Source organism: Callorhinus ursinus, unplaced genomic scaffold (genome assembly GCF_003265705.2).
Source record: "Callorhinus ursinus isolate GAN/ISIS: 27379988/994484 unplaced genomic scaffold, GSC_fseal_2.0 scaffold99, whole genome shotgun sequence".
NCBI lineage: Eukaryota > Metazoa > Chordata > Mammalia > Carnivora > Otariidae > Callorhinus > Callorhinus ursinus.
In genome coordinates this window covers 474,990-496,025 of record NW_027397161.1, presented here as the reverse complement: position 1 = coordinate 496,025, position 21,036 = coordinate 474,990, and the positions used below count along the sequence as shown (strand labels likewise).

The 21,036-nt window shown below is 52.0% G+C and overlaps 1 protein-coding gene across 5 annotated transcripts in view; it reads left to right on the top strand.

Annotated features, from left to right (window-relative positions):
• PTPRN2 (protein tyrosine phosphatase receptor type N2) overlaps positions 1-21,036 on the top strand; it is an 822,430-nt gene that overhangs the window by 774,737 nt on the left and 26,657 nt on the right. For all 5 annotated transcript variants that reach the window (XM_025859126.2, XM_073888925.1, XM_073888924.1 and 2 more), the window contains 3 exons: positions 6,018-6,095; positions 15,976-16,095; positions 17,068-17,234. In XM_025859126.2, the coding sequence (XP_025714911.2) occupies positions 6,018-6,095; positions 15,976-16,095; positions 17,068-17,234 (365 nt within the window). The remainder of the gene's footprint in view (positions 1-6,017; positions 6,096-15,975; positions 16,096-17,067; positions 17,235-21,036) is intronic.

The following is a 21,036-nucleotide window of genomic DNA, read 5'->3' as shown; positions in this document are numbered from 1 at the left end:
CTCAGATTTGCATGGAGCAGAGCAGGGCGCGTAGGATTCCAGCTCAGGGAGCTTGCCAGTGATCTGTGGGTGGCTGCTGAGGCCGTGGGTCGTCTCTGGATTCGGGACGCACCCAGTGGCGTCCTGACGACCCCTTGCATTCCGGCTGCAGCAGGCTCCCTTGAGAAGGTTCACTGTCAGATTTCAAGCGGCAGGAGCTGCTGCTAGAATGTTCTCGTAGCTGCTGGTTCTGTTTCCGGGGCGCCTGGCATATCAAGCTTATTCTTGGGAATGCAGTGTGCCGTGGGCCAGAGCCTGTGTCCTGGCCCTCACGGTGCACAGCGGGAGGACAGTGTAGCCACCTCACCGCGAGAAAGCGGGTTAAGAGCTGGTCGGCTGCTCCGTCTACACCCCCTGAGCCCAGACCTTGGCTCCTGCAGTTACTGTTAAGGGGTGGCTCCATTACTGCCAGCACAGGTAGACCTCAAGGACTGGCCCCATCTGTGTTCTCCGGGTTCTCATCTGGGGCCATTCTGTCTTTGTCAGTAAGTGCCCTGCTGGGCTTAGTATTGTCTGTCAATTCTGATTTAGAAACAAGCCAAAGCCTCGTGGGTGTACAGCCTCCCCTTCTGTGGGTAGAGCATGGGTTCTGGTGAAGGGGGTGCGGTAGGGGCCTGGACGTGTCCCCCGCGGTGGGCCACGGTGCCGGCAGCTCAGATCTGCCTGGAGAGCCATGTCCTCCTGCTGGGCTCCTTGTCCTGGGCATGAACCATGGGACAGGGCCAGGAAGAGAAGCAGAGCAGTTATTTTCAAGCCTAAAAGTGAGCGTCCACAGTTGGGGTGTGCCCAACTCCCCCTTATTTCATGGGTTCCAACTTCCCACTGCTGGTGGTCTCTGGCTGAAGTGAAATGTCAGTGCAGAAGTCCACCCAGCGACGCTGGCGCTCCCACGGGCCCCAGAGGTGGGGCACCTGAGCTGCTCCTGCACCTCCCACCATCCGGCCACGCCTCCACGGCGGGGAACGCAGGACGGCACCCCCAACCCCAACCCCGCTGGGCTGGGGCTCGGGTCAGGAGGCGATGCCAGGGGAGAGAGGGATTTAAGGCATCTTTTATGTTTCCCCTTCATTTCACGCCACAATTCTCCTTTTCTCATTTGGGTTGTAAGAATGAACCGTGGTATCTCTTCTTTCTGAAATGACTGAAGGTACAGTGATAATGAGCTTCCTAGCAGCACTTGAATGAAAAACTAACAATTATAGCCCAAGAAGACCCTGGCTGTGCAGAATAAAACTATGATAATTACATCTGTCATATTTGTACTTAGTCCTCATTAAATTCCAGGGAAGTCATCCGGTAGTAAATAATGTGCAATCTTTGCTTTGAGAGCAGAGGTCATGAAAGTAAATGGGAATTCCGTGCTCCCGCCCAGCGTGTGTGAGGGGCAGCCTGTGGTCTCCACCCAGGAGTGCAGCCCAGCTCTTCCCAGGGGTGCAGACTGAGGCGTGTCGTTAACACGCCTAACACACGGTGTGCTCGAAACAGCACACACATGTCTTTACCAGGGACGGGTCCGAAATTCCCAATGCTTGAAACTAAACTTACTCTTCATTCCACTGTTTACTGAGGGACAAGAAATTGTTTAACGTTTTAATTCAGAACGCATTTAACTAACGTGAGTGGTGCACCTGGACTCCTCAGGAAATCGGGTGACCAGTCAGATGTCCTGAATATCATAAGAAATTGGCCAAATATGGGAGCCAACTCTCGGGTTCTCAGAAAATATTTACAAGCAAGCATCTATGTGTGTATATTATATTTTATAATTTACTTAAACCTTAACTCAGAAGAAGAAAATATGAAAATAGCTTCAGCTAAGTCAGCCTCTCTCATATCAATTACGGAAGCTACCGTTTCTCAGTAAATTCTCATATGAAGACTGTCTAGAAAATTGACTTGAAAACTCTGACTTGATATTCGCTTGTTTTGAATAAAACATTCTGTGAAATTTGCTCTAAATGTTAGGGGAAAAAATAGATGCAGGGGCAGGCAGATAGGAATAGAGAAGGAAAACGTGCATGTTTATTCTCTGAGACTTCAGAGTGAGAGGCCTGGCCCCGCACCCCTCCCCAGGTCATGGTCAAGACCAGGCAGTCGGGCAGGACCGCAGCAGGCAGCCTGCCGGCCCCACCCTCGCACTCTTCAAGGCTTCAGGACGTGGGTCCCTGGTCTTGACACGCCGAATACTTGAGTTTAAACATCTCTTTTGCTCGTAGTACTGGGGAAATTATTGCTGAGTTTTTAATGCACGTTAGAGTTTCTGAAAACCACTCACACCCATTTAATAATTGGCATTGCCCAGCTTACAGCAGATGGCTAGGTTTGCTTTGTGGAGCCTGTGCATTTAGAAATTTGTAGGAACACACCTTTCCCGTACCCTGCCAACCACGTGCATAGTGGATTCAACACAGTTTTCGGGGGGAAAAAAAATGACCTAGTGAAAGCAAAATGGTAGTGTTAGTTGTACTTGGGACCCGGCACCCCATGGCCCTCGCTTGCTAGGCAGTCACTGGGAGTAAGTCCTGTTTGATGGTGGGGCCCTTCTGCCTTACGCAGCATACAAGGGAGAAGACCACCTGAGGGCACGGCGTGAACCGCACGGGCTTTGACTGATAGCCTCAGGGTTACGGCCAACACACTCCCACAGGCACGCACAGAGGAGTCCGCACGTATACGCACGTGGAATCCCAGCGCTGACAGGCACGTGGAGGTCATGTGCGCAGCCCACCCCAATCTCAGACACTGGCCGAGGCCCAGACCCAGGAGCTGACTTCCTCCACCGCCCCAGAGCCTGTGTTTGTGAACAAGTAAAGAGCACTCCACAAAGAACAGGAGAGTGGTGAGCGGTGGGGGAGTGGCAGCTCAGATCACAGGAGGCTGCAGACGCTGTGCTCACGCCATGCTCACGCCCTGGGCGGTAGAGGAAGACGCACACCCACGTCCACCAGGGGCCTGTGGGCCAGAGTTCCTGGTGGAAAAGTGCTGTTAGTAGAAACTTGATTGCCTCTGATTACACTTCTCCTGCACTGGAAATCTTAAATATAAAGCTTCTGTTCATTTAGTTAAATATTTGCTTTACTCTTTTTCAGTTAAAGATTGCACAAAACCGTGAGACACATACAAAGTGCTTCTGCCCAGAATTATTTTCTGTTCAACAAAATGTGCACAGAATGAAATAATTCTAATTGTCTTTGAATTATTGTTAAACGGATGACACATTTCGCCACTCTGTGGTCATTATGCTATCTACTGCCTCCCAGGTGGCCGCCACGTGGCCACCATCGAGGGGGCTGGGAGAGTAGTGGGCCTTGTCCACACCCTCTCCTGCCTGGGCTGGAGCGGGCCACAGCGGACCACCAAGACCAACCACAGTAGGTTGCCTTGTTTACCCTCCTGAAGCCCTGTTCAGGTTTTTACTTTTAATCATAGATTTCTCAGTTTGAAAGCCACCAAGTGTGCTAGTTTGAACACACTAACGGTTTTTAAATTTGGTGCTCTCTAAATTGCTTTGGTCAAAAAACCACATTTGAAAAGGAGGTAGGGTTTTACTTTTTATTCAGAATTGTTTGCTAGAAAGGGACGGGGTTTTTGTAAATAGCAGTCACCTCCAACAAATGCATATTTTGAAAAATCAAAACTCCTTATTTCTGCTAAGCTTTTCTACAGAAACATTTTAATTGGGGCTTTCAGCGAGAGTAACGTAATTTTACCTATATTGTGTGTGCTGTGGTGAATTTGACAACGAGGTCCAGTTTTAATTGGGAATCACTAAATTGGAGGCAGAAAAAGCATCCTCCTCCTGCCCCCCACCCCAGCCGGCATTCCGCTGTTGTTCTGTGGGAATGATTTACATCTGCTCTTCTGCGGTGCACGTAATTATAAGTGCGTCACGCACCCTTTTATGCTGACAACCATCATCTCTGCAAGGATCACTAAATCCGTGCTCCGGAGACCGTGCCTCACGTGGGGTGTCCTTCAAACCCAGCGCGGGGCTGCGTATTAGGGTGGCTCTGGGGTGGACAGCCGACATCTTCATGTGCTGCCATAGAACCATGTGTGGTTGAAACCTCCTTTCTCACTGCATTGGGAAATGTATTCTTAACAACTGTCTTTAAACACAGAACATTTTAAATCTTTTGTCAAACCCTGGTATCAAAAGAGTAATAGATTCTAGCGCCAGATGGGAAAGATTCAGGGACTGAGTACGTGTGACAGGTGAGCGCCAAGGTGAGGCTCTAGCACGAGGCCCTGTCCGTTCCCCTGGGGTGGTCTCTGCAGTCCAGTCCAGGGTGCACGGCACACAGGGAAGTCCCGTGAGGGGAAGGGGTTGTCCACGGCATTTCCACCCAATTTCCTTCTCTAGGCTTTGTTGTCTGGGTCCCTTTCTCCCTTCTTTTTCCTGCTTAGACGTCTTTGAATTAAATGTCATAATGAAGGTATTTTAAGCCAGACCCCTCTGTTGAGGCCAGCAGGCTTGGACAAACCAACCAGCCAGAAAACCCATAACCGAATTCTACTGTTTGTCCGTCTTCAGCCCCTTGCCTGGCGCCATAGGACTAGAATTGGAAACGAGCTGCTGGAAGCCTGGGCCTGTCTCCTGGGGAGGGCCTGCACATCATGCTCGCAGACCCCTGGCATGACCCGGGGTGCCAGCGCCCCTTCCCGGGTAACAGGAACAAGCCCCACGTGAGAGGAGCTAACTCTTAGGGGAGGCAGGATGCACTTGTTCATTCATTCTTCCAGGATCCTGAAGGGTGGCTCATGGGCCTGGCCCCCTGGTTTCACCTCTCCCAGGCCCACATCTGCAGTTCTCACAAAGCGCTTGTTGATTGGAACCCTGCACGTGGCCTATGGTGGGTGTGCAGGCAGCTCACCCTGGCAGGTGGCCAGGGTCGAGGCTTATGGCTGGGGTGGAGGCCATGCATGCTGGCTGGTGGCCTGGGGGAGGCCCGTGGCCTGGGATGGAGGCCACGCATGCTGGCAGGTGGCCTGGGGGGAGGCCCGTGGCTGGGGTGGAGGCCACGCATGCTGGCAGATGCCCTGGGGGGAGGCCCGTGGCCTCGGGGAAGTCCCGTGTCTGGGGTGGAGGCCATGCATGCTGGCAGGTGACCTGGGGGGAGGCGCGTGGCCTCGGGGGAGTCCCGTGGCTGGGGTGGAGGCCATGCATGCTGGCAAGTGGCCTGGAGGGAGGCCCGTGGCCTTGGGGGAGTCCCGTGGCTGGGGTGGAGGCCACACATGCTGGCAGATGGCCTGGGGGGAGTCCTTTGGCCTTGGGGGAGTCCCGTGGCTGGGGTGGAGGCCATGCATGCGGGCAGGTGGCCTGGGGGAGGCCCATGGCCTCGGGGGAGACCTGTGGCCTGGAGTGGAGGCCACGCATGCTGGCAGGTGGCCTGGGGGGTGGCCTGTGGCCTCGGGGGAGTCCCGTGGGTGGGGTGGAGGCCATGCATGCTGGCACGTGGCCTGGGGGGAGTCCCGTGGGTGGGGTGGAGGCCATGCATGCTGGCACGTGGCCTGCGGGGAGTCCCGTGGCCGGGGTGGAGGCCACGCATGCTGGCCCGTGGCACAACTGCTGGCATCCGTGGAGACACCGCCATGTTGGCACCCCACCTTGTGCCCCCACCACCCTGTCTTGGCCCAGCCTGTTTATTTCTTGGCATCTGGTCTCTGGGGTACGGGTCTCCACTGTGGCTCGTGCTGTCCCTGTTACTGTGATATCAGGCGTGAAGCATTCCAGCATCAGCCAGGCTCCAGGCACAGGGCCACAGGGGCTCTGCTGAAAGCCAAGCACTGTTGGAATCAGGAGGGACAGCAAGGAAGACCAGCCTGCTTCTCCCACTTGTACGACCCCGTGTGTCCCTGTGGCTGGCATTCAGCACGGGATATGCCGCCTTCACCTCCTCTTTGGCCAGGGTTCTCTTTCCTGGTTATTTCCTTGCTCTTAGCTAATAATCTTTGTTACTATAACCTTGTCTCTGCAGATGGATCACGACCCTAGGAATCCCGCCTACATCGCCACCCAGGGACCGCTGCCTGCCACTGTGGCTGACTTCTGGCAGGTGAGTCTGCTTGAGTTAAAATTTTTTCTGAAAATAAGATCTTGATAAATTAATAGTGGGTGATGCCTTGGATTCGAATCAGTAAATTTGAACTTGTTTATAGGTGTTGCTCGTCAAAGGTTACTTGATTTCAGAATTTATATGGGTCCTTTGATGTTTTTTATTATCTTTTGTTTTTCAAAACTTGAGTATGAAAATTCCCTTCGAGAGATTGAATGCTTTAAAGACCCTTACTTTTTTAACCACTTTACAATTTTATTTCATGAAGTACAAAGAAATGAAATTAATGTTTATTACATTCTGTTCAAATCCTTATCTATTATTCTCTCCCTATGAAAGTAAAAAATGGTGCTCAAATTATAGTTTCTCCTCCTTGTAGATCCTCTGTAATGCATTTTAAGGGCCAGGCTAGTCTGCTTTGTCCAGCATAGCCCCAGACGCCCAGACCGAGGCTCAGCCGCTGAGCGCCAGTGTGAGCACAAGCCACAGAGGGCAGAACAGGAGAGCGAGGGGCCTCCCCTTCTTCCCCTGCATCCTCCTTAGGCCTCAGCCATGCCACAGAGCTAAGTGGGAAGGGGCTTCGGAAGGTGGCACAGTCACATGAACTCCCCCATGCATCAGGCACACCACTGTCCCCAAGCCCTGGCAGGGGGACTTTGACAGGCAGAGCCCGTGGAGGACAGAGGTGAGAGAGCAACCAGCGCGGGGGCTCGCGGGTGGACGGAGCACCTGTTAGGACGGCAAGCCACCCACCCCCAGCAACGTGGCCACGCGTACAGACGGGGCCGCGCGGGTTCCCTAGGTTGCTCTCCAGAGTGTCTGGAGGTCTGACGTTCATGGAATGGAAGAAGCCATCTTTAAATGAAGCAACGTGAGAAAAATGACCAAGTGCAAGATCACAGCCTTGGTCACACTTCTCAGGACCCACTAGTGTCCCTCCAAATGGTGGCAGGTGTCCCGGGACAAGAAGGCTTTGTAGGCAATGGGCTAGCGCTCCTGTGATTACCGTACCTGAAAACACGTCGAAGCTGCTGAGAAGTCTGTCGTAAAGAAACTGCTTCAACTCTGTATCCTCCAAATGCACTTGAGCAAGACGCCGTGGTCTCGAGGAAGGCTGGGGGCACAACTTTTCCGTGGCTGCCGTAACATTACAAAGCAGCACAGAAATGCTGGAGGCTGGCGGCCTGAGACCCAGGCGTGGGCAAGACTGGTTCTACGTGGGGGCTCCGCAGGAGAACCTGCTCGTGCCTCTGTCTCCGGCTTCTGGTCATGGCCAACACTGCTGGGGGTCCCCTGGCTCATGGACGCAACACTTCCGCTTCTGCTCCATCCTCGTGGTGACCCTTCCATAGGGTTCAAATTTCGCTCCTCTTAGAAAGCCACTGGTCATTAGACTTGGGGTCCATTCTGGCCAGTGCAGCCTCCTCTTGAGCACACCTGCAGAGGCCCTATTTCCAAAGAAGGTCACGTCCACAGGTTCCAGGTGTGCGTGACCCTTGGGAGACACTATTCCGCCCATTGGAGTGGCTAAGAAATGAGCATTGACTGAGACCGAATACTTTGCTACTGAGACACACATGGCCACTGCGGGAATCCAGAGAGAGGCCGCTGGGTGGTGGGGGCAGGGGGGTGGGGGGCGGGAGGGGCCGTGAAGGTCAGGGCAGGTCAGCGAGGGGGGACACAAGCCGGGCCTAGCATGTCCAGAATGCAGAGGTCCCCAGTACTTCTAAATTACCTTGCAGGAAGGAGCTAACGCCTGGTCCCCCAGCCTGTGACAGCCCACAGGCACCAAAAAGCTCTGGTCGTCGATGAGCCGCGTGGGGAGGGGAACGCTGGGGCTGGGGGTGGAGGGAAAGGAGAAGGCGATGAAGGTCAGCTGTCCGCTGGTTTGACCCCGAGCCTGGAATACATATTCTAATCTGGGAGGACGTCCGCATCTGTGTAACGGGGCCCGCGTGGCTACTTTGAGAGAAAGAGGCACACGCACATGTGCAAAGGGGGGCATTGAAGTCCAAGTGAACACAAGGAAAGGAGCGGGAGGGGAGGGAAATCCCGCTGAGCACTTACTGTATGCCAGACCCTGGGCAGGCGCTTCAGGTGGCAACTTCAGTCAATGCCCCTAATGACCAAGGACAAGACTGAGCCCCTGGGGTCCCCTCATACGTGGCCTGTGGGGAGTCAGATCCAGGGAGACAGTAAGTAGAGGGTAGGCGCCTGGGGAGCAGACTTGGTATTTAATGGGGACAGTTTCAGTTTGGGAAGATGGAACGTTCTGGAGATGGATGGTGGCGATGGTTACGCAGGAACGTGAGTCTACTTAATGCTACTTAACTCTGCACTTAAAAATGGCCAAGAAGGTACATCTTATGTATATTTTACTACAATGAGAGAATATCATGATCCCCGTTCTACCAGAAGGCTGATGCCTGGGGTACCCTAAACGACTTCCCGAATCCACACAGCCAGCTGGAGGCAGGGCATGTTTTAAACCCAGATCTCTAGAACTCAGATGCTTTTACTACCCCCGCTCCCCGAGAAGGAAGAAGGCACCGTGTTAGGGAGGCCCCTGGGCGCATCCGTTCGCAGAAACGCAAGGCAAGCAGTCTTCTGCGGGGACTGTGGACATTCCCAGGGTAAACCCGTTGTTCCTGACGACGTAACCGTGTTGCGCCAGCCGTTTCGAAGGAGCGTCAGGACAGCTTTCGCGGAGAAGAAACTTCTCTGTGAGATGGGAGGGCGGGCGGCCTGGGGCAGCAGGAGGAAGGGGCCGTCCTGGGGACGTGGCCAGTCATTGCCATTCTTGCCACGGGTCCCTGCTCTTCGCACAGCGGTGGTGGAGCTCCTCCCGCTGACCCACCCCCCACCCGGTCCCAAGGGTCCCAAGGGGTCCCTCCTCTTGTATTTTTAGGGGAAGCTGGCAGAACCGTGTGCTTTCCACAGTGGCCGCTTTGATGTGTCACCACCAGAAATTCAGGCGACCCGGTTGACCGAGCTCGGGTGCGTGAGAACTATTTACAGACATGAGCTGCAGAGCCAGGCACATGAAGCCCCTAGAAGTGGGTCACAGCAGCCCCTCCGCCCCAGGAACTGGGACGTTCTCCATGGGACGCAGACTGGTCACCGTCCCCGTTCACCACAGGGTGGCTCAGCCAAGAGCACACTGGCCCGTCCTGCTTGACAGATGAGCTCTTTCAGACAGAACCAGAGACCAGCGAGCAGGGACGGGGCGCGGAGTCCACAGTCCAGGGCAGAGGGCCCGCCCCAGGCAGCGGGGGTCCCGCCGGTGCCCAGGCAGTGCTAACACAGATGCCGTTATCAACGTTTGACCAAGAAAAAGCCCTCCCGTCGAGTTCCATCTTCCACTTCCGGAAGGTATTCTGTTATGAAGGCTTCACCGGCGAAGCACTCTCTTCTCCAAAAGTGATGGGCTGGGTTTAAGTAGTGTGTTTTTATCGATCCCAGTCCTTACTGTGGTCAAGAAAAAACTCAGAGCCAGCTTCTGTGGGAGAGCCAAAGAAGGCAAACGTTGTCCTTCCCCGGCACTTTCCGCCTGGGGGTCGGGGTGAGGGCAAGACGAGGACCCTGGAGGAAGAGTCTGACAAAGCCTGAGTGAGCAGTGCACACACAGCAGGTCCCCGAGGCCCGGACGCGGCCAAGGACCGAGTCTGCTGCACCTCTGCCCTGCTCTCACGGCCCAAGCCCACATCTGGCGGAGAGGAGAGGGAAGCTGGCGGCCCCCACCTCCAGTCTGCTCCACCCACAGATGGACACCTTAGAGCCATTGCCGTCCAATCCCACAGGAGCCCAGCCAGCATCCAGAGAGGCCCCGGCCTGGCCTGGTCATGTGCAGGCACCCTAGGGCCAGCCTGAGCCTCCCCAAGCTTCAGGGCCCTCCCGGGCCACATCGTCCCCGTTCCTCGGAGACCACATCACACCAGGGCTCGGGTCAGAAATCTGACTTCTGGCCGTCCTGAGACACCTGACTCCAAGAGCCTGAGCCCGTCCCCGAAGCCCTGTTACCCTGTGAGGCTGGTGACGAATTGTGCTTGGTCTTCACCCCAGGACACCCTCTGGTTCGTGCATGAAGGGGTCTTCTGTTTCTGGAGCATCAAGGAATTGTGGAAGGGGGACATCTACTCCAGAGCCCTGTTAGCTTACGGATTGTTGGTTTTAAAGCACGTTGTTGGGTCAAATTAAAGGAAATACAAGAATTAAGGAGAGTTAATTTCTTAAGAAAAACTTCATTTGTTATTTCTGTTCATAAATACTTCAGCCACTTGCCCTGGGTTTTCCAGGACATTTTACTTCAGATATTTAGTCTCACTGGACTCCCTATACACGAGCTCATAAACCTTTAAAGAGAGAAGAAAACCTATCATGCCACCTCCCCTAAAGGTGGGCTTGAAAGCCCTGATCTGCAGGGGTGTCCGTGATTCTGCTCGGGGAGCGCGCAGCGGAGAGCACACATGCCCTCTTGGCAACCTTCAGACTCGGGCCTGGCTGAGAGACATATATCCCGAGGGTCTTTTTCTCTTCTTTTTTTTTTGAAGATTTATTTATTTATTTGAGAGAGAGAGAGCACTCAAGAGAGAGCATGAGCAGGGGCAGGGACAGAGGGAGAAGCAGGCTCCCCACGGAGCAGGGAGCCCGAGGCGGGGCTCGATCCCAGGACCTGGGACCATGACCTGAACTGAAGGCAGTCGCTCAACGACTGAGCCACCCAGGCGCCCCCTGAGTTTCTTTTCAACTGACATTATGGATCGCAGCCAGAAACGTCCTGGCTATTCTGCTTTTAAGTTACCGGTCCCTTGTCCCCCCCCCCCTCCTCCCTCCCTCCTCCCTCCCCCTCCTCCCCTCCTTCCCTCCCCCCCTCCTCCCCTCCCCCTCCTCCCCTCCTTCCTGTCCACCTTCTCCTCCTCATCCACCCTCAACCCCCCTCCTCATTCTCTGGGACCCACAGCTGGACTGATGCGTTGATATCAGGTTCTCATCTTGAAAAGAAAGTGGCAGCCTGAGCGTGGCACTTTCATCTAAGCAGACGACACACATATTTAACCTGAAAGGTGAGCAAGGCTGAGGGACTGCCAATGGCTCTAAGTGGCGACACTCCCTCGGGTCCAGGTAACTTCCCAGACGTCCAAACACCTGTGATGAATAGCCTGTAGTGACTGCACAGGGGCTGGATGAAGAAGTCGGGTCTGGAAGCGGGTGGCCTGGCTCTGGAAACCCTAAGGGCCCAGTGTTTGCACCCAGCCAGTCTGCTGTCCAGTCTGCTGGACAGCTAGGCCAGCTGCGCCATCTTTCCAAGAAAACTCAAACCCGGTTCCAGGGACACGGAAAGGACTTCTTATTTAGATGCTTTCTCCTTTACTCCCAGTGGGAAGGGATTTCAGAGGTCGAGGCTGCCGTTTACGGGCTGTGGGATGGCGGCCGTGGGACTGGTTTGGGCGCAGGGTGTCCGGCACCCAACATCACACGGCTAGCGAGGAGGATGACTTCATGGCCGAGGGAGGCCCACGCCGACACATTTGTGTGCTAAGCGGCAGGTCAGGTGGGCGCGTTATGAGTTGTGCACGGAAGACATAGCAGAAGTTTCCTCATCTGTGCCCCGTGGCTTGACGCAGAGCCCGTGACCACAGGAGGCTTGCTGCAGCGCGCGGACACGGTGTTCGGGGAGGCCTAGGGTGGGGTCTCGGCTGCAGAAGGTGTTGCAGACACCTGTTTCCCCCTTTCGGATCTATTTCAGACCACATTAGAGCTGACTGACGTCAGTGAGCTTGTAAGGAGAAAAACGCAAGTGTTACTAAACCTCATTAATTGACTCCTTATTATTTTAAAATGTGAGTCAGCCCCTTCATGGCCGGACTTCGGATTATCTCTGTTCAACCTGTAAAAATAAGTCCACCTCAGAAACGCATGTATGGTCAGGATCGCAGGGGGGTGTGGCGCCCACGGAGAAGAGCTGTCTGCCTCACGCACCCGCAGCTCCATCACCCAGGCAAACAGTTCATGTGCTAAAAGAAGGAAAAATAAAAAAGCTTTTCTGGACGTTAAGCAGGTCCTGGGAGAACTTCTTCCAGGCATGCCTTTGACAGCATTTTATCTCTTTTTACAGAAATAGTCAAAGGGTCTCTTTTAAACATGTGTGTTGTTTTCAGCCGAGCAACCACTCTAGTAAGTCACGGTCCTGGCTGCCGTGGAGGGTAGAAATGGTGTCCAGACCAGCATCCGGTCTTCTCGGAGATGCCAGTCTAGTGGGAGAAAGATGTGAGCACATGATAAGGATGATGCAAGGTAGAAAGGGACACATCACAAGAGATCTAAGTACAGGAAGATGTTTTATGCCTGGAGGAACCGGGCGCCTGGTGGAGAATATGACCTGGGCCTTTGCGATTTTGGATGGGTCAGCTTTCCTTTGATCAGGTCTTAGCGGGACTTTGAAAGAGCTTGGCTTGCTGAAGAGCTAGTTTTCGAAAAAGACTTTGGATGAGGAGACGACTGTGGTTTCCTTCCATCTGCTTTAATTGGGTTTGTATAGGCCCGTTGGAGGGGCACGCTCAGCCCCGAGGAGGCCACTGGCAGCAAGCACACCGCTAAGCCTCGAATGCGGGTCTGAGCTGCCCGGGGCCTCCGGACGCAGATGTTTTCCAGGACAGTGCTGTAAACATAGTTTCTCTTCCTTATGATCTTATTGATAACGTTTTCTTTCCTCCAGCTTACCTTATTATAAGAATATAGCAAATAATGTACATATAACATATAAACCATGTGTTAATTGGCTGCCTGTGTTACTGGTAAGGCTTCTAGTCGACTGTAGGCTCGTAGTCAAGCTTTTGGGGAGTCACAGGTTAAGTGTGGATTTTCGACTGCTGGGGGGCTTCTCTGAGAGTTCTGGAGGCCGGACGTCTGGAATCAAGGGGCCAGAGGGGCTTCCTCCTTTCAGCATCTGGGGACCCCACACAGTCCTGAGGCTTCCTGCCAGGGCCTGTCTTCGCCCGGGGTTTTCCCTCTTATGAGGCCCGCTCTAATTCAGTATGACCCCCTCTGTAACTCAGTGACATCAGCAGAGACCCTATTTCCAAATAAGGTCACATTTGCGGGTCTCAGCAGTTGGGACTTCAGCATATCTTCCTGGGGGGACAAAACTCAACATGTAACAAAGAGCAATCTGGCTTTTCTTATCAACCGTCAGTAAACTGCCTCAGTTGGATCACACAGCAGCCCAAGTGTGTGCTTCCTGTCGCCAGAGTGACCTTCTGAGCCACGGGATGTCCCGTTACCTGCCTGCTTGCTGCCCAAGGCCACGCACGGGTCCCCATTGGCAGTGACAGCATCGTGAGCGTCTCCACCGCGTCCCCGGGAGATGCAGCCTGGGGCGGGCTCCCAGGGATTGGCGGCAGGTGGTGACATGGGACACCGAGCAGACCCCTCTCACTCCCGCAGCACGCGGTCGCCCAAGAAGAGGTTGGCGGGGACCATAAACGCCAGAGGCCGCCATCGCTCCCATCCCTGGCCGTGAAGCCGTACTGTTGAGGTGTCCTGGGCCTTCAGGGGGGACTCCTGAGGGGTGGTGCTGGAGCATCTGAGAAGCTCCCCAGAAAGCTCCTCCGAGCGCAGCCCTGGTTTATACTCAGGATCCAACCCTGAAGGCTCATGTTTCATCCATGTTGGTGGCCTTGTCTGGATCCAGGAGTGGAAGCAGCTGCTTCCTGTTTGGGAAAAGTCGTCCATTGGGCACGAGAGGAGTTGTGGGCAGGCCTGCAGACCCCCGTGGCGCTCTGTGGTGCGCGGTCCCCACCCCACTTTCAGCGGGCACTTCTAGTTACCTCTGACTCTCCTGACGTGCTGGGTGCTCGGTAAAGGTGCCCGGTAAACCAGGAGGTGACCAGGCGTGTCGTGGTCTCTGACACTGAAAAGAAAAGTGCTAGAAATCACCATTTCTGGCATTCACACATTTAGCTCACTCATCCAGCAGACTGCCTCGCTTCTGAGATTCAGTGGGGCCTCTGGGTGGATATAGCTGCTTCCCAGAAGAGAAGGATTAGGATTTCCCGAAGACCAACCGCACAAGCAGCCCCTCCTGCAGCTGGGTACTGCCCGAGGGCTGGGGGAGCCACGGAAGGGGAAACAGAGAAACTTGTCCCTGTTTCTAACCTGAACTTTGGCTGGCGTCCCGGATCCCACCAGAACCCGCATTAACTCTTCTCGGCGTGTCATGAAGGCCAGTGGGTGACGCAGCGGCTGCAGGTGGGAAGCGATGCGGGAACAGCTCCGTCGCCCAGCAAGCGGACACACAGGCCCCAAGGGGGCCGCCTGTTTGTGTGATTTACTAAATTCCCCTCTCTGCTCTTAGACACGGTGACCTAAAAAGAAATATGATCCCCAAGAGTGCCTTTGGGATTGTTTGTTTAAATTAAGTTTCATTTGGATTTAATCTTAACCAAGTCTTCAGAGAGCCGGGCGGGCTCCTGAATGGAAGCGCGGCATGCACAGACCAATGAACGGGGCTACCCGGCCGGGCAGACTCCTCTTTAAATGAGGAGCTTCCTAATGTCACATTTGGGTGGCACAAGCAGAGTGTGAGATGATTAGTTTATGGTCTAGATCATTGTATTTTTATTACACTCATAAAATCTCTGTTTCTCCTCATTTTCGTAATGGCTTCAATGAGCTTCTCCACCTTCTAAAGACACATTAAATTGTTATGTGCTGGAAGGACCAATTTAGTGGGGCAGGCTGCAAAGCCTGAAAGCTGCACGTGAGACACATGCTTTGAATTCTCATCTTGTGGTTGGCTTTGCACTAAGGAAAATGAAGGCACATAGGTTCGGGCATAATTCATATTTATTTGTGGGCTTTTTCATAAACACCAGCAGTTTCCATGAAATTCCAGTATTAATGAGACACAGCACAGTGCCATAAAAGCATCGACTATTCCCATCACGCAGGAATATAAATCATTATTCAAAGAGGAAAATACCGTGGACATGTCTCTTTTTAAAATATCACTTAAAGGGGGTTATTTAATAACATGAACTTTGAAGGAAACGCATTTTATATTTGAGCTATGTGGATTTTTTTTTTAAATGACAAGATTCTAATTGGATTGTTATATCTGTATTTAAAAGAAATACAAGGTCTCTTAGATATGAAATTTACATCTAAATGCAGTTGCTTATAAATATTTCTGTCAGGTCACCGTAACCCACTGCGGGGAAAGTAGGCTCCTCTTCACTCTGTAATTTAATATGCTAATACACGTCTGCGGTGCCGCCTCAGCGTGCCCCATAGAATTCATGGTTTTCGTGATTATGCTGCAGTGTTAATACACAGGTCCACAGCCACGAAGTTGGAGTTGTGTTTGAGAGGAAATCCCGTGGAGGGCCTTGGTGTCTGCCCCCTCTCCGCATTTGGATGTGGGCCATCGGTTCGCTATGTCTCGGAGACGCTTCGTAATGTGGCTGCTATGAATTATTAACTCAATTCTGTTTTCATTGAGTAGCATGGCCATATTCCATGTAGGTACATGAAACCCCAGCCGTTGCTCTCCGTAAGAGCCCATGTTGTGGGTTTGTGCAGCATGGTAGAAAGCTCCCTTCACAGATCCAAAGTTGGGAAGCGAGACCGCTGAATGTGGGTCTTAAGAGGTTCTCAGAGGTGTGGAATGAATCACTGGTGGTTGTCTTTAGTATTGCATGGACCATGGAGACTACGGGGCATATTCAGAGATGGGAAGCCAGCTATGGAGGAAGAGGGTCTGATGAAGGAGATGTTGGTCCGGGCGGGAGCACCTTGGGCCCGCGTCACTGAGCGTGGCCATTGCACGTGTCGCACAGATCTGCCAGTCACGCTGTGGCCGCTGGCCTTCCTCTGTCTGCAGATGGTGTGGGAGAGTGGCTGCGTGGTCATTGTCATGCTGACACCCCTCTCGGAGAACGGCGTCCGGCAGTGTTACCACTACTGGCCCGACGAAGGCTCCAACCTCTACCACGTCTACGAGGTACTCCCCAGGCACCCGCCCGCCGGGCCCCGGAGAACAGCAGTGCCCCCACCTCCCCAGGTGGCCCCTTCCCCAGGGCCCCACAGTCTGTAGGCTCCCACACCCTCCAAAAAGCCATGCTGTGGCACCTCGGGCTCTGGCATACAGAGTGCGGTCTTCATTTTTAAAGTTTTAGGATTCCAAATTCAGACAGAAGGAACCAAAACACATTTACCTCGCAGGGAGGCCCATTGAGCCAGGCTCCGAGTGATAGACCCTTCCTGGGTCTGTTGTCAGAAGATCCCTGCCTGCACCGTGGCCTCCCGCGGCGTTCAGGGCTGTGGGTCTGTAGATTCGACCTTCCTTGAGGGGCACCTGCTGGCAAGCTTCTTTCTCTAGCTGGGCTCTCTACCCACATTAACAATGAACTGCGCCAACTTGGGCAGTTCAACACGTACCAGCATGCATCTGTTGTTTTGCGTTAAAAATTAGTCAGAAGGCCAAAGTCCCATGGTGGAAGCGTGAAGATGAATCCTAGATCACAAAGTCGTGGATTTTGAGCTGCTGAGAAGGGGCTTGGCCCCGAGAAGCACCGAGTCACGCTATTTGCGTGACTCCTTTGGTCTCCTCTCCACCTCTAGTTGATAACCACCTGCAGTGAAACCTAAGTTACAGTGGAACCCACAGGTGTTCTTGTTCCAAACTATAGTTTTTCTTGAAGGTTTAGATAGCTTAGAAATATAAAAGATGAAAGCTGGAATCATTTTGGGTTGTAACACAATTTTCTAATAATCTGACTAATGCACCTAGGTGACATTAAAAACCCACAGTTATCTTTTGCATAAACCCCATTAAAACTGAGAAGGTGGGAGGAGCCATTAATCCCGCTGTTGACCCGCACGGGGTCCTCGTAGTATCCGCCCTTCGCTGCTCAGAGTGGCTCCCTGCTCAGACAATGCTTTACGTCCCAATGCCCCCTGTCCTCCTGTCCAGGTAAACCTAGTCTCCGAGCACATCTGGTGTGAGGATTTCCTCGTGAGGAGCTTCTATCTGAAGAACCTTCAAACCAACGAGACGCGCACGGTGACCCAGTTCCATTTCCTGAGCTGGTATGACCAGGGAGTGCCTTCTTCCGCGAGGTCCCTCCTGGATTTCCGCAGGTATGACAAACAGCGCTCTAAGCAGGGTAACGTGTTAGAGTGTGGGCATAAGAGAGGAGGGAACGCTGTCTGATACCAGATTTCCTGTGTCTAAGAAGCCATTTGCTGTGAGACACGCCATCTGTTTTATATTTATGGATTATAAATATACAGTTGATCCTTGAACAACATGGGGTTGGGGCACCAACCCCCCACACAGTTGAAAATACACGTTTAACTTTTGACTCCCCCGAAACGTAACTTCTAATAATCTGTTGACTGGAAGACTTACCGGTAACATAAGAAGTCAATTAACACATAGCTTGTACGGTATGTGTATTATACGCTGTAGTCTTACAATAACAGTACGCTGGAGAAAAGAAAATCACAAGGAAGAGAAAATACATTTTCAGTGCCATCCTGTATTTATCGAAAAAAACACTCAGGTGTAAGTGGACCAGCGCAGCTCAGAGCCATGTTGTTCCAGGGTCAACTGTATTTATGATTATATATAGGAGAGGCGAGGGGAAGGAGATTATGTTAAAGGTACATATTAACTGCAAGATGTTTTCTGGTTTTAGAGGAGTTAAAAAGGGTGGGGGGGAACATAGATACCTTAGAATCGTGGAAATGCGGTCATTATTTCTGATAAGATTCTCCAAGTGGTAGAGTCCTGAAGTTCATGCTTCACCGGATATCGATAAGGAAAAGGCAGATTTTTAGTTTGGATCCTATCTGGTTGGACAGGATAATGAGATGTAACAGGTGTGGGGCCAGATTCCAGCCCGGGTGACCTTAGACCTTGGGGGAGAGCCTGCATGGAAGTAGCACATGACTGTGTAGTCTAGTGCAGTTTTGAAACTGACAGTCTGGAAACATCCAGTCTTTGTTCACGCTCCGGTCAGCCAGTTGCCCAGGGGGCTCTCTTGTTTTAAAGTGTGTTTATTGAACTGTTGAGATGAATGCTGGACTCCATCTTTCAGGAAGATATTGACAAGGCAAAAAAGGGGGAAATTTAAGATGGAAGCTTGGATTGTCCATTGGATTCGGTGATAACGGTGGTCAGCACTGGCTGTTGCGTGGTGGTGAAGAATGAGCGGCCACCAAGCGAGGCAGGCGTTGAGCAGCATGATAACCGAGCTCTCCGTTCCGTAGAGCCCCCTCTTAACGTTTAATGGATTGGAAACCTGCCTAATCACAAAAGCAGACAGAGATCCAAAACAACGAACTAAGAAATAAAATGCACCTTAATCCAGCATTGTACCCAATCACAGAGTGATTTGTGTCCGAACAGTTACCATCCTTGAGTCTATGGCTATGTAACTCGAGACAGTGGGGTTTCAGGCTGATCTCTGCATTTCTTGAATTTGTGTGTTAGACATTCTCAAGGTTACTGTGATACTATTTCTTTTGCCTTTTAGTCTACTTTGAAAAGCAAAACAGAATTTTTATTTGAATAGTTCTTTGGACCAAATAGCGTGTGAAAGAGCTCCTGGAGAGACACGCATGTGGCATCTCAGCCATGGCGCACGTTTGCTGACCTCGCCCAGAGAGGCCGAGCGTGCACGATGCATCGAGTCCTGAACGCACCGCAAAGCACTGACTACACACAGTTCCCTCTCAATCCACCCCCATGTCCTGGCTGTCAGATACCTTTCCTTAATACAAATTTATGTCTAAAGACAGGCAATCTAAAAATCTGACCTAGGGCACATTTCCTGAGATACAGTCTTCGAGAAACAGCCGTTACTGGCAAAATGGATGTGGCTACAAAGATAGCAGATCATCCCAACCCCTGTCTTTACGCTCATCCAATGTGTTTGTACATATATGCATATGGGTGTACGCCAAAATCCATATACACATATGGAACTGAACAATACACAACCAACCCTCTGTGCTTACAACCTGTCCTGAAGAAACACGGACTCCCGAAGTTCCCTTTCCCCAGAGGCTTAGGAGATAAGGCTCCAGAGGTTTTTGTTCAGTTGAAATTTGCAAGTCCATTAGAATCAAAAGCTTCGCTGGCTTGCCTGACTTGGTACCGCCCAGTTTTCCAGACCTGGCTGCCTGTGGTGCACTCCCTGGAAAGTGGGCGCGAGCGATCACGTTCTTGGGAGCATCACTCTCAGGCACGGATTGCCGCTTTGGGGTTTTCTAGGTAAAAGAGCCACCCAAAGTTCAGCAATCAGAAAGAGGCTTCGGCTTCCGAAGACACTGGTCACCTTATGCGCAGGTCTCCCCCCTCCCCCCACCCCGACCCCGACCCCGAACATTTGCCCAGCCTTCCCCCACTCTGGCCAGGGTGTGTCAGGCACTGAGACGTGTAATTACATACTTCTGGAGCCCAGAGGGAGCACATTTCCACTTTAAAGAGAAGCTGCAAAAGCCAAGAGATAATTAACATCACATGTGAGGGCTTTGCTTTTAAAAATTCTCTCTCTCTGTCTGTCTCTCTGAGTTTCTCCCTTCTTGCTGTGTGCAACGGCATTCACAACGCTGATCCCTGTAGAAATGGACAGACCCTTACTTTGCCAGCTAATGAGCGGTGGCCAGTGTCATTTTTGTGATGTTGCAGCTAGTAATATGAGCCCAGTTGCATAGTCACAAAAGTGATCATTGGAGGCTGTGACTCTGCTACAGGGCAGTGTGGGGAGCCCCTTTTCTGAGCCTCTCACGACCTCTGACCTTTGTTTGCTGTTGGTTGCATGACGGTTCCTTCTCACTCAGTGACCCGTGGGTTGGTTTGTATTACTAATCGTTCTTTCTCAGTGAATTCCTCCTGTTGAAATATATATAATATCCATTTTTCTGAATGTTTGCAACCTTTTGCTGACTGATGATTTGTTCTAATCGAGTCAAACAAGACAGCTGTGTATTTCTTATCTTCATGAATACTCTGCATCTCTATCTTGGGTCAACCAGGTGAACGCTTTTGTTGACTACGTGATGCTTTTTACTTTTCTATTCGTGATGTTTTACGTTGTAATAATACAAGCACGTGATTCTTTGTAAATAAAATTCTAAACCGTGGCAGCATATTGTATTCACACTGCGCGTCTCCTTGATTGCTCGTGGCTGTTTGTAAATAGGTTTAGCCCAGGGCGGGGCCAGCATGGATATTAAAACCACATTGAAACCTCCCTGGGTCCTGCTGAGGCAGCCAGTCGCAATGTGCTGGAGAAAGTAATACTTTAAATATTCAATAACAGGAGAGCAGGGACCACAGAAGCAGTTATTAGAGCATTTTAGTCTTCTATAAGAGCAGTTATTCTTAATGCATTTTGCCAAAAATGGGGCTGACCAGCCCCAAACGGGACACTCCTGTTCTCCTGGCCCCTTACAGTAATGGTTTTCTGAAACTGATACAGTCTAAACAAGGGAATTCGGTGGTTGTTTATTTCTTTCTTTTTTTTTTTAATGTACTACTTTTGTGCTTGGCCCCATCAGAAAAAATGCCCAAAACCTGGTGATTGAGCAGTATGTGAGCAGGCAAACGTTGAGCCTGGACTACCAAGTATGAACTATCACAGACTGTTGGAGGTTCACATCTAAAAGATTCAGCGACCAAGAGATTTCTAGTAAAGTCTTCTGTTTGAAAGTAAAAGGCCTATAGGAATAAAGCCTCCCTAAATCTAGTCTGACCCTGAGCTTGCTTGATTCTGCACACGCACGCACGCACACACAGTGTGTACACACACTGCACAAGCAGGGCGAGCGTGCCCACACACAACCTTGTTGGAGCTGGTGGGCCTCACGTCGCTCACGCTGAGGTACATCCTGGGAGTCTGGCATTTATTTTGTCAGATCTAAAGCTCATGTT